The sequence below is a fragment of the Liolophura sinensis genome, chromosome 7 (assembly GCF_032854445.1).
Source record: "Liolophura sinensis isolate JHLJ2023 chromosome 7, CUHK_Ljap_v2, whole genome shotgun sequence".
NCBI classification, from domain to species: Eukaryota; Metazoa; Mollusca; class Polyplacophora; order Chitonida; family Chitonidae; genus Liolophura; species Liolophura sinensis.
Genome location: NC_088301.1, coordinates 7,284,872 through 7,299,078, shown reverse-complemented (window position 1 = coordinate 7,299,078; position 14,207 = coordinate 7,284,872). Strand labels below are relative to the sequence as shown.

At 41.0% G+C, this 14,207-nt stretch overlaps 1 protein-coding gene across 4 annotated transcripts; it reads right to left on the bottom strand.

The window, feature by feature from the left end:
* Positions 1–3,211: 3,211 nt before the first annotated feature.
* On the bottom strand, positions 3,212–13,755 carry LOC135470456 (nucleoside diphosphate kinase 6-like). Of its 4 annotated transcripts, none has more exons than XM_064749417.1 (7): positions 13,205–13,755; positions 9,538–9,653; positions 8,683–8,785; positions 6,118–6,157; positions 5,477–5,560; positions 4,257–4,333; positions 3,212–3,357 (listed from the first exon to the last, which is right to left on the bottom strand). In XM_064749417.1, the coding sequence occupies exons 2-7, from the start codon at positions 9,610–9,612 to the stop codon at positions 3,212–3,214; spliced, it is 525 nt and encodes a 174-aa protein (XP_064605487.1). In that variant the 5' UTR covers positions 9,613–9,653; positions 13,205–13,755. The 4 variants fall into 4 exon arrangements, with proteins under 4 accessions (XP_064605487.1, XP_064605488.1, XP_064605485.1 ...); XM_064749418.1 differs by lacking the exon at positions 13,205–13,755 and adding an exon at positions 10,919–11,031; XM_064749415.1 differs by lacking the exon at positions 13,205–13,755 and adding an exon at positions 10,831–11,019.
* Positions 13,756–14,207: the final 452 nt, after the last annotated feature.

Sequence of the window (14,207 nt, the reverse complement as noted above, 5' to 3'; positions counted from 1 at the left end):
TGGAGGCTCGGTGTCAGGCAACCTCACACGAGTTATGGTGACACTGTGGAGGTTTGGTGTCAGGCCACATTGTAGAAGTCATGGTGACACTGTGGAGACTTTGTGTCAGTCAACATCACACGAGTTATGGTGACACTGTGGAGGTGTGGTGTCAGGCAACATCGTACAAGTTATGGTGACACTGTGGAGACTTGGTGTCAGGCAACATCGTACGAATTATGGTGACACTGTGGAGGCTTGGTGTCAGGCAACATCTCACGAGTTATGGTGACACTGTGGAGGTTTGGTGTCAGGCAACATCGTACGAGTTATGGTGACACTGTGGAGGCTTGGTGTCAGACAACATCATAGATTTCAATGGGGCTCTTATCAGTGAGGTCATGGTATCATTTGAGAGGCTTGTCAAGTACATGCCAAAATGTACAGATGTGTGAAATTCATGAGATGGCATACATGTATAATATCTCTCAAATAAATACAGTGATGTACTTTGATATGGGTAAGCTTGTAACGTTTAGGTGATCTTTAAATCACAACAAAGTTTCGTGTAAAACATGGCTTCATAAAATGTTTCAATATTGTTTTTATGACCATCGTTATTTTCCACTCATGTAATATTATAAGCTTTAAAATACAACAAGGATACACACTGTGTTTCTCCAGGTTTGTTTGCTTACTTTTTCATGGAGTTTAACACTGAATGGTTCAAATGCTAATTGCGCAGGTGAATGCTGACATGCTTAATTATTCTGACAACTGTGTTTGTTTACAATGTGAAGCTGGACGTATTTTAAACACAAGTCAAAGGCAGTGAGCTAACCAAATCAATGCAATGATGTCATCATTTTGAAGCCGTGCATCTTGTTGCGCCAACATTTGAAAAAGTACCATTTACCAGACGGACATGTACATGTAATTTTAAACAGCAATACTACTATGGCTACCCTTATAAGTTACTATGTTAATAATGTTAATATCTAACATGAATCCATGCAGTGTAACTTTATGGTACATAACTGAACAACTGTCTAATCCAGTACAGAATAAAGGTTTAGAAGAATTAAAGTGATGGTTCGTAGAAAGGTTCGGGGATAAGAAGATTTGTTCATGTTCACCGACAACCACACAGTGGTTATGCCACTACATACTTTGTAAAAACTGATCTGCATGACAGGACAGATTAGGTTTTGAGATGAATGACATCATCCGGTCATAATACAATGGTGCAGCCACCCGCTCAATTTGTGTTGATAACGTACTTTATGTATTGTACGTTATTTTTGTGACGCCTTGCTGTTAATCACAAATGGTGCAATCAAACATTGCGAGAGTCAGTCTCAGGTCCATCTGTGCTTTTGATAATCATCCACCATATCCTATGTATACATCTACAATCAAATATATTCAGCGTACTAGTACTAGTTTGAAATACCTGACCGACTAAAAGATGCTCATCGTGTCTCTGAACAACATGCACACCTGTGTCATTGTCATTAACGACCTTGCCTTCCCTGCGGCAGGTTTCAATACGCCGTGTCACCTCTGTACCATATGCACACCTGTGTCATTGTCATTAATGACCTTGCCTTCCCTATGGCAGGCTTCAATACGCCAGGTCATCTCTGTACCATATGCACACCTGTGTCATTGTCATTAATGACCTTGCCTTCCCTATGGCAGGCTTCATTACGCCAGGTCATCTCTGTACCATATGCACACCTGTGTCATTGTCATTAATGACCTTGCCTTCCCTATGGCAGGCTTCATTACGCCAGGTCATCTCTGTACCATATGCACACCTGTGTCATTGTCATTAATGGCCTTTCCTTCCCTATGGCAGGTTTCAATACGCTGTGTCACCTCTGTACCATATGCACACCTGTGTCATTGTCATTAATGACCTTGCCTTCCCTATGGCAGGCTTCAATACGCCAGGTCATCTCTGTACCATATGCACACCTGTGTCATTGTCATTAATGGCCTTTCCTTCCCTATGGCAGGTTTCAATACGCTGTGTCACCTCTGTACCATATGCACACCTGTGTCATTGTCATTAATGGCCTTTCCTTCCCTATGGCAGGTTTCAATACGCTGTGTCACCTCTGTACCATATGCACACCTGTGTCATTGTCATTAATGACCTTGCCTTCCCTATGGCAGGCTTCAATATGCCAGGTCATCTCTGTACCATATGCACACCTGTGTCATTGTCACGAATGGCCTCTCCTTCCCTATGGCAGTTTTCAAGACATCATGTCATCTCTGTACCATATGCACACCTATGTCACTATCATAGTAGGCCTTTCCTTCCCTATGGCAGTTTTCAAGACGAAGTGTCATCTCTGTACCATATGCACACCTGTGTCATTATCATTAATGACCTTGCCTTCCCTATGGCAGGCTTCAAGACGTTGCGTCATCTCTGTGCCATATGCACACCTGTGTCCTTGTCATTAATGGCCTTTCCTTCACTATAGCAGGCTTCAAGATGTCGTGTCATCTCTGTACCATATGCACACCTGTGTCATTGTCATTAATGACCTTTCCTTCGCTATAGCAGGCTTCAAGACATGTCATCTGTGTACCATATGCACACCTGTGTCCTTGTCATTAATGACCTTTCCTTCGCTATAGCCGGCTTCAAGACGACGTACCATTTCTGTGCAATTTCCACGCCTGTGTTACTGTCATTAATGGCCTTTCCTTGCCTACAGCGGCTTCAGGATGACATGTCATCCCTGTACCATACGCACACCTGTGTCATTGTCATGAATGGCCTCTCCTTCCCTATGGCAGGTTTCAGGACGCTGTGCCATCTCTGTACCATTTGCACACCTGTGTCATTGTCATTAATCGCCTTGCCTTCCCTATAGCAGGCTTCAGGACGAGGTGTCATCTCTGTACCATATGCACACCTGTGTCATTGTCATTAAAGGCCTTTCCTCCCCTATGGTAGGCTTCAAGACGTCGTGTCATCTCTACCATATATGCACACCTGTGTCATTATCATTAATGGGTTTTCCTTCCCTATAGCAGGCTTCAATACACCGTGTCATCTCTGTACCGTGTGCACACCTGTGTCATTATCATTAATGGCCTTTCCTTCCCTACAACAGACTTCAAGACACTGTGTCATCTCTGTACCATATGCACACCTGTGCTATTGTCATTAATGGCTTTTCTTCCCTCTAGCAGACTTCAAGACGCCGTGTCATCTCTGTAACATATGCATACCAGTGTCATTATCATAAAAGACCTTTCCTTCCCTATAGCAGGATTCATCTTCTCTGTACCAATGGTCAATGCTGAACTCAGGGAAGAAGAACGCAATTTCTTTGGCAGCAGATTCTGGTGAGTCTGTAACAATATAAAGCTCAGTTAACTACCAGTTTTTGTAAAAAATTTTATTTACTTATCTGATTGTGTTCAACACCATAATCAAGAAATAGACACTGTATATGTCGGCGGTCAGTTTCATGGGTGGGGGAAACCCATAGAAAGTAGTTATGTTTACTCCAGCGTTCAGTTTATTTTAACTTTAAAGTCAAAGAAAGCAAACCTATAAAGCAGGATCAATGGAAAGATTTAAGCAAAGTATATGGGCTATTTGAAAAACATCACAAACTTTATTCACTGAAAAAAAAAATAAGAGAAGATCCTTTCAGTGGGGATACAGTTTTCATTCAGAATCTTTCCACATTTCAGTAATTTTGTTGTCTATCACTATTAATTAATAAATGATAATATTTATTAACTGTTTACTCTCACAAATGCAATTGCTGTGAGTTAATGTTCAGCTCAGCTTGGCTTCCTTTCCGGTCATATGTTGGAAAGTCCTCCAGCAACCTGCAGATGGTTGTGTGTTTTCTCCATAATGCCAGCCCCCATTGTATAAGTGAAATATTTTTGAGTTTAAGTTCAAACTAAATATTATTACTTCACAGAGGTAGGCAGTAAATGATCTTACATTTGGCATGTCTGTTACTTTGAGTGTGGCTGAGTTGGTGGTGAGATGATAGGAGATGGTGATTACACACTCACCCCAACCACCTCCACCCAACCACCACCACCCAACCACCCAACCACCACCCCCCAACCACCCCACCACCGACACACACACCCATGTTTCATTACCTCCTACATGGATCTGTCAAGTGTCATGACCAGTCTGTAAGAACCATAATGAAGCAGGCAAGGACTTATGGGATACACCTAGTAAATCTCAGGCCAAAACCATTCTTACAGTGCAGGTTTACCTGATCCATGTGTGCAGTTCCTGGTATCTGTCAATCCGTACATTCCGCGAATACTGTCCGCATCCTCATGAATCGTTCTGCAAATATCAGAGGTTACAGCATCTTTAGGTTGAAAGACTATATGAACATGTACAGAAACTGTTCACTATAAAGGTAAGGTTCTCACTACTTCACTTGGTTCTAAGGTTCTCACTAGTTCACCTGGTTCTAAGGTTCTCACTAGTTCACTTGGTTCTAGTTTCATTTGCAGCTGATCTGCTTTGACAAATGAGGTCAGGGGCCAATTCGACAAAGCTATTTCTGACTTAAGTCAAAATTTGAAATACAAATTTAAAGCTTAGTTTTGTTCTGTAGAAATTAAAACTTTGTTCACCCCAGGAATGTTCTTCTCAGATACTTGCAATCAAATTTCAACAAAGCATTGTGAAGAAGTTTTAAATTTTGACTTAAGTCAGACATGGCTGCATGGAATCGACCCAAGGTTCAGTTCCCTCGCTCATAAATCTGAACTGCCACCGTATAAAGTTAAATTAAACATCTGAATATGGCATTAAACCTTAAACAAATAAATGAATGAATAAATAAATCTTGAAAAACTCTAGAACCAACTTTTTCCTACACCAAGAGGCTGCATACCTGTTAGTGTATGAGGTGACCATCTTCATTTACCATCTTAACCTCACTTTCAGCCATATCTCATGCACGTGACATTGATGTCACCTTGTTGGTCGTTGGCTTCAATGCTGGTCTATCCAACAAATATCTAGTGCTCCCTCACTAGAATTTCACACAAAAGACACCAGACATGATCCACACACATTAGCATACAGGCCCATAGGCAGCATTCAGGGCAGGGGAACCGATGTGAATGGAGCTTAATATTTGTAAAAAGTTGAAAACTGCAAGCTAAGTTGGAACTCAAGCTGCCTGCCTGTAAACGGGATGGCCTTGTTGCAGGTCTGGGAAAGGGCATATCCAGGTACTTCACATTCAACCAATTGTTAAGGAAAAAAGTCTAGCCTGACATTGACAGACTTTCTCACATCATCACAACAGCTAGAAAATGCCAACAGACCTGCACACATGTACAAGTTTTTTCTTCATCTTCTCCTCTTACAAAAAAAAAAATGACTTCATTTCTGACAGCATGAAGACAGTGTAAGACTTTGACAGTCAACAACAAATTAAATGATGGAGTGAGGAATTCTCCAGCTCTTCACCTCAACACTTTGGTTGGTCCCATCAGTCTTCTCCACTCCTGGACTGCATTGTCTCGAGCCAGAATGTGAGCACTCAGGGGGCCGCTGGCCATTCAGAAACAAAAACACAAAAATCAAACAAAGCAAAACCCTGATCTATCAGATCACATCATGAAATAGGCTTAATTATAGACTTGAATTGCAAGTTCTCTCCACTTAACTGTTAAATTTAAATTAAGGGAAAGAAAGCACAAAGAAGGAGATACAATGTGGCATCAATTAAAAGATAAAAACAAAATGGAAATTTTTTATGTGTGCATTATAAGGAGTATAGGAATAATATATGATGCCAATGAAGTGACAACTAACCCCACCCCCACCCCCTACCCCTACCCGGTGAAGAGTATTCATGACTGCAAGAAGCTATTTTCATATGCAATTTCACTTTGCCTACTATATGTACACTTCCCCTTCAAACCACTCATGTGGAAAGCAAATATTTTGCTGTATTTATGACAAGAAAGAACAGCTCGCGTAAGTTCTGTTTTCAAATTTCTCACTGCATATTAAAAACTCCATTTCAACTTTGTACTATAATCAATGTTACATAATTGAATGTATCCACAGATTTTTACAAATATTGCAAAGAACTGGACTCCTACCTGGACATGAAAGATACCAGTCTGTTGAGGAAGAATTTACCTGTAATATCCAAATAAAATGCGACACGTACAAATTGCAATACTATTAAGCCTGTCAATTGTCACAAACATTGTATCTAATTTTCAATGAGGATCGAAACTACTACACCTGGGATAACCATCACACCTTGGGATAACCACCACACCTGAAGATAAAAACCTCACCTGGGGATAACCACTACACCTAAGAATAACCACTTCATCTAGGGATAACCACCACACCTGGAGACAACCACCTCTCCTGAGGATAACACCACACCTGGGATAACCACCTCATCTGGGGATAACGTCCACCACCCTTGAGGATAACCACCACACCTAAGAATAACCACTTCACCTGGGGATACACACCACATCTGAGGGTAATCACTTCATCTAGGGATAACCACCACACCTAGAGATAACCACCTCTCCTGAGGATAACCATCACACCTGGGATAACCACCTTACCTGGGGATAACCACCACTCCTGGGGATAACGACCACCATCCTTGAGGTTAACCACCACACCTGGGCTAACCACCACCATCCTTGAGGATAACCACCATACCTGGGGATAACCACCACACCTGGGCTAAACCACCAAACCTGGGATAACTAGCACACCTGGGCTAACCACCACACCTGGAATAACCACCACCATCCTTGAGGATAGCCACAACACTTGAAGCTAACCACCACACCTCAGTATAACCACCACATCTTTTTATGCATCTGACACACAGAACCTGGAGGTAACCAACACACCTTTCTACGTATCTGACACACAGAATCTTGGGCTAACCACCACACCTTTTTATGCATCTGAAACACAGAACCTTGAGGTAACCACCACACCTTTTTACGTATCTGACACACAGAACCTGGAGGTAACCACCACACCTTTTTATGCATCTGACACACAGAACCTGGAGGTAACCACAACACCTTTTTACCTATCTGACACACAGAACCTGGAGGTAACCACCACACCTTTTTACCTATCTGGAACACGGAACTTGGAGGTAACCACCACACCTTTTAACGTATCTGACAAAGAGAACTTGGAGGTAACCACCACACCTTTTTATGCATCTGACACACAGAACCTGGAGGTAACCACCACACCTTTTTTACCTATCTGGAACACGGAACTTGGAGGTAACCACCCACACCTTTTAACGTATCTGACAAAGAGAACTTGGAGGTAACCACCACACCTTTTAACGTATCTGACAAAGAGAACTTGGAGGTAACCACCACACCTTTTTATGCATCTAACACACAGAACCTGGAGGTAATCACACACCTTTTTTTCACAGATCTAACCCACAGAACCTGGAGGTAACCACCACACCTTTTTTTCACAGATCTAACCCACAGAACCTGGAGGTAACCACCACACCTTTTTACCTATCTGACACACAGAACCTGAAGGTAACCACCACACTTTTTTATGCATCTGACACACAGAACCTGAAGGTAACCACACCTTTTTATGCATTCAACACACAGAACCTGGAGGTAACCACCACACCTTTTTTTCACAGATCTAACCCACAGAACCTGGAGGTAACCACCACACCTTTTTTTCACAGATCTAACCCACAGAACCTGGAGGTAACCACCACACCTTTTTTTCACAGATCTAACCCACAGAACCTGGAGGTAACCACCACACCTTTTTTCACAGATCTAACCCACAGAACCTGGAGGTAACCACCACAACCTTTTTTTCACAGATCTAACCCACAGAACCTGGAGGTAACCACCACACCTTTTACATATATGAATTACGAATACTGACGCACGAATGTGGTCGCTGTGAGTTCAAGTCCAGCTCATCCTGGCTTCCTCTTCGGCCACATGTGGGAAGCTCTGCCAGCAACCTGCGGATGGACATGGGTTTCCCCCAGGTTATGCTCACCTTCCTTCCACCATAATGCTAGCCGCTTATATTCTTATTGTAAAATATTCTTAAGTTTAACAACCCCACATTTTCCTAAGTATCTGAAAGAGAACACCAGAGACTCCGACATAGTTATCACACCAACCTTTTATCTTTCAGCAACAAGATGAAACACAGACAATGCCTTTAAAGTCCATGTACTAACAACGTACATGCACTTATTAAAGTACCTGAACTTAAAAAATTAAGTGTAGCAACAAATGTAATTTTACACTTTGAGAAATATCATTTTGAGATTCATCTTTGAAGGATTTGTTTATTTCATTGGTGTTTTATGCCGTGCTCATGAATATTTCACTGATACGACGGCGACCGCCATTATGTTGGGAGGAAACCAGATAGATCCCAGGTGAAACCTACGACCATCCGCAGGTTGCAAGCTAACCTTCCCTAGTACGGCCAGAGAGGAAGCCAGCATCAGCTGGACTTGAACTCACACCGACCACACTGGTGGGGGCATCTGGGTCATTACGCTGCGTTTGCGTGCTAACCAACTGAGCCACGGAAGCCCCTATCTTTTTATCTATCAGGAAATACTGATATTTCATGTCAATAACTTATAAATAGTTACTATATACCTTTATGCTCTTGATAAAATTCCTCTGCCCGCTGCCTTGACAACCTCAGCTCCTTTGACCGAATGAAGTAAAACTTGTGTTGCAGAAGCATGGACCTCACTTCCTGCAGGATTAAAATGGAAAAAGAAATGGTAACAAGTGCAGCAAAAATTGACAGTAAAACACAGGCAAATGTCCTTGACCTTGTACTATACCTGTCCCATAGAAAGGAAAACAAGAGTAGACATTCACTAAATGAGGAAGAAAACAGAAAACATATGCATGTACATATGTAAATACATGAATAACATTGAAAACTAGGCCACCATACAGGCACATGTACATCTGGAGATTATTCCAAGGATAAGTTATTTTGGACATCCTATCTTATTATCTTTATATAACATCAATTAGCTCTTTTCATGACACTTTTCTAGCATTCAGTATTTGACAGGTGAATCTTATTTATTTATTTATTTGATCGCTGTTTTACGCTGTATATATTTACACTGAACGTTTCACTTATACGATGATGGCCAGCATTATGGTGGGAGGAAACCAAACAGAGCCTTGGGGAAACCAAAAGATGCTGCCAGGCCTTCCAGGTACAACCGGAGAGGGCACAAGCAGGAGGTGACCTTGAACTCACAGTGACCACATTGGTTAGAGGCTACTAGGTCATTGTGCCACTTTGGCACGCTAACCGCCTTGGCCACATTTGAATTTTATGAAAATATACATTATCATATTAGCCCATACAATATCTTTACAACCAGTGCTTTTAAAATAGTTTGGATGAAGTACATCTCACTCTGTTCAGACTAAATTTCTGCATTACAAACATAGACGAGAAAATATAACGAATATGTAGATTACCTTAATAATATGAGGTTGGGCTGTAATGTCAGGCTTAAAAATAGCTAGTGTCAACTGTAATCTCTTCAAAGACATTCTTCACCCACACAATGTCAGTCTGGAATGTTGGAAATATTCTGAAAAATTCATCAAAATGCAATATGTGACACACATTATATACTATGGCCTCATGCATCCAAGGTGCCAGCTGTACATAATAGTCATATTTCATAGGCCTACATGAATTTGTATAATCATTGCACATATACGTTTGTAAAATTGAGGTTCAAATTTATGGGATTAAATTGTGGGAAATTTTAAAATCATCATCTTTGTTGCAAACTGACATACAAGTCAACTGATTAATTCATATTAATGTAGAGATATAGGCATAAAATTCATTTATTTATTTATTTATTTGACTGGTGTTTTACACCGTACTCAAGAATATTTCACTTATATGACGGCGGACAGCAGTACGGTGGGTGGAAACTGGGCAGAGCCTGGGGGAAACCCACAACCATCCGCAGGTTGCTGCAGACCTTGACATAAAAAGCTTGATGATTAATGTACCTATATAGTGTTACACTGATCAATATTAATAAAGAGCCCATTGCAGCTAGATATGAAATCATCCAACTTGCTTGAATATGAAGCACAATTACTGAAGAACACATGGCTTGAAACTGTTGTGTCGAATAGGATAATGAGTTCGATTCCTATAACTGCATACTTTTCTTTTTTAAAGTGCCAAACAAAGTGAGGTTATAGAGGGGGGGAGGGGGGTGATAATTTGAACCACACAAGGAAATTCTCATAATATTTCATCACATACCGCCAAGTTATATGTCAGATAAGTTTAAAAATATTACTGTAAATCTATACAGATTGTATACAGTACTTTTCCAATGAAAGCTCAACGCTATTTACAGCAGCTAACAGCATATCGTACAATTACGCTGAGAAAGTAAATATATTCACGATACAATTCGTAAGACAAACCTTGTTTCAAATACCACTATTAGACGGGAAAAGATATTATCCTATGCATTTAACCGCCTACAGTTGGCTAATGGTTAGCGACGAATATTTCAGCCTGACCTATACTATCTGCTACGTTGCACGTTGAATAACAACTTCAACCGCATAGCGGGGAAACCCATGCGTCGTTTTGCAGACGATCTGTCACTATGAACAGTTTGGCAATCGATCTGAGAGACAGACGGACGTTTCCCCATTTAGTTGCAAGGGTAGAGATCCTTTCCAGCAATTTTTTTACATTGAAAGATTTGATTTGATGCCATTAGGGCCTACTTCATTAATAAAATCTACCGGCGCATGAAAGTCGTTAGGCCTACGTAGTCCTACAGTGTAGAGTAGATGAACCGATAAACAAATGTACATGGTATGACCACAGACAGCCTATCTCATTTCAAGAGTAAATGTGTTTCACTGGTTGTCAAATGATGAAGTAAAATTATGATTTGCATAAGTTCCTGTTATGTCTCATTTCATCTACACGCAGAAAAGCCTGGAATCGCGCGTCTACAGCCGCGAATTAAACATGTCATACAAAAACCAATACCATGGACATAGCCGAAAACGGACTTCTTCAAATAATAACAAAAAAAATCTAAATCCATCTTAATTTGGATCGTTTGGACATCATAATGAAGTTACACACCGCAAAACTTTGCCCCAAACACATATCGATGACGATCGTCGGGGTCCATCGAAAAGTACGATTATATAGGTAAACTTTTCATAAATTAAGACTGTATTTATAAATTTATCATAATGTGACATGGTGTATCTGGGTCTAACACAACAATCCCAGATAACAGACAGATCTATACAGTCCAACATGCCTGTTATTATTTTCCCTTTAAAACTCTACTTAAGATATCTCACTTTTATGAAAATTCAGAATACATAATATGACGTCGCTAACAAACCAGTCAAGGACGCTGTAAAGGCTAACAGAAAAAAATAATTTATGAGGACTATGACGTCATGCCAGTGTCACTTTGCCCTTGTTGCTAGCTGTCAGTCAATAGGGCAGCGGTTTGTCACGTAGCCTCTGATTGGTCAGATATGGGGGTTTGTCCGGGGTGTGTACGGAACACGTTGGTAATGTGGGGTTTTTTTTCTCATGGCGAGCATGGCGTGATAGTGTTTGACTGCCAGCTGACGACCTAGAAGCCGTGCAGGGGGTACGATCGGGACTAAAGTGACTCTACCAGACTCGTCTTACTCTCGCCCTCAGGTAGGAATAGCTTCATACTTATATGGATCCACGATCAGTTTGATTTTGATAAAACCACGGTTTCATGTTGTAACCATGGAGGTAGAAGGGGGAGGAGTACAAAGAGTGGTGGTGGTGGGGGGGTTGTGGTGGGGGGGGGGGGGGGGTGGCACAATTATGAGGCTTCTTAGTGCTCAATGTACGTTACCTACTGCACGGGGGAGATTAGAGCTGTCTGACTTGGCCAGGCCTAGGCGATATATGCACTCGCGCGAGGTTGTCGCAGGCAAACAGCCGGGACACGTGTTTTGATAAAGACTTACGTCAAGGTCGCGGACGTTTGCCGATAACGCCTGTAAGTTTGTGTACTTTAGTTTATACTTTGGGGTTGAAATTAAAATACATGTATATATATGTTTTGGACACCGATCGCAGATGGAAGTTGGATGGAACCCAATAACATCATTGCAAATGTCAAGTTGTGAGAACTTCTCAAAGTCACGCTGATATTTTCCCTTGTTGGCGATTCGGATTTTTCCGCAAGTAATTTTTAGTAATATTCCCCTTTTACCACCATGACAGTATTCGGATAGCTTTTCTGCGTGAATATCCATTCTCGAGAGTCTCGATCAAAGACAGGCAAAATTCTCCCTGAGAAAATTGAGGCTTAATGCTTCATGTTTTTCATTTGTATTGATACAGGGAAGTGTCATTTGTCCATAGGGAAATGAAAGCAAATAATTTGCTATTGTATATAAATCTATGGGAAATTAGGTTCACGTAGAGGGATTACTTCCAAAAACCTGGAATTTGCGCTTCCGACTCCCAAATAATGTATTATGTATACACATTTCATTTTGCTCGTTTGGGTGGCGTGATTTTTTTTTTTTTTATTAAAGCTGATCGGTAAGTATATCAATACTCTGTCAAAGACAGGCAATATTCTGATTTTCTCACTTATTCTAACGTTAATCAAATGGGCCTTTCTTGGATTTTTGAACACCGACTTTCTCTGGCAATATACTTTCGTCTTCCAATTCACTTAAGCAATCAATAACTTGATATGTTATCTACGTTCACACGAAATTGTATTTTTCTCAGTTGAAAAGTATCAGATTTTAATAAGTGTTTTCAGATTCCTTATGTCTAAATCTAGGTCTAAGCAACTATCTGCACCTGAATTAATCAAAAACATTGAAAATAAATATGAACTATTTACTCACGTATTAGCTAATGAATATTAAGTTATTCAACATGGCGGCGCCCACCAAAGTCGGCATGAAAAGGGTAGTGTTAAGATTCCAACACTTACTCTAGGTAGGGGTGGCTGAAACAATAGTCAGGAATATTAACGAGTACGATGTACCCATGAAAAGAGAGTTCGAAGAAGTAATCGCGTATGCCAAAGCAAATGGTAGCGTTTCTGTAGTTTAATCAGCTTACCGAAAGACAAAGCAGATCATCGCTTTTCGTGCGACATGCGAGAAGAGATGTCGTTGCAGTGTAATCGACTGGATATGGCAAAAGTCTTGTATATCAGCCTATGCCTCGGGTCATCCATGGTCGAGAACACAGTGAAGAACTCACGATAACTATTGTCATAGCCCACTGCTCAACAGTTCGGTACGTTCCACACGGCGCGCAGTTGTTTACAAAAGGCGAAGGTAGCCATCTCAGATCAGATGACGTAATGCACGAGCCTAGCTTTCGACATCGTTGTTGTAAAAAGTATGGCGCCCAAGTCTGTTAAAGATGTAATCACAACGGAAGCAGTAGGTACATCTCTATTTTAGCATGGTAACGTGCAGTGTACATCAAAGGGGGACAAGACTGCATAAAGCCGTTGCATAACTCAATAGACCAGCATGCAGACGGCGTATCGGTCAACCGTGATCATGCCGAGTAGTGCCTCCTTCTATTCTACCACCATGTTGTAACTAAATAATTCTAGGTAGACGTGAAATATTAGCGTGGAACAACATTCGGCTGAAGTACTAGGGATATGGTGAAAGTAGGCTTATAGTAGCAAAACACAACATCTGTCACGTTCGTGTTCGTCGTTATCGGGGAGTTACGACTACTGCCACGCTGTCCGGTAACTTATTTATCAACACTATGGTAATTAAGTGTAAGTTATAGGCCTATGGTATGTGCCAATAGATGTTGAACAGTGACCTAGTTGGCTACTTTATACGGTACCGGAGTATTACAGATTCAGTTGTGTATCCTAATGAGTTAGCTTGTAAGTCATCCACGCCAAATATTGCTTGGTAGTTTAACGATAGACCCAGAGTTCCCTTTACTTGATCAATCACCATATAGGCCATCTATATGTATAGTTTCGGTGCTGTTTGTGGGTATAGGGTTAAATGTAGAGGCTATATAATGTGAAAAATTGATGTCACGTGGTGTTTGAAATATATATTTGTTGCATAGTCTGTTGTGT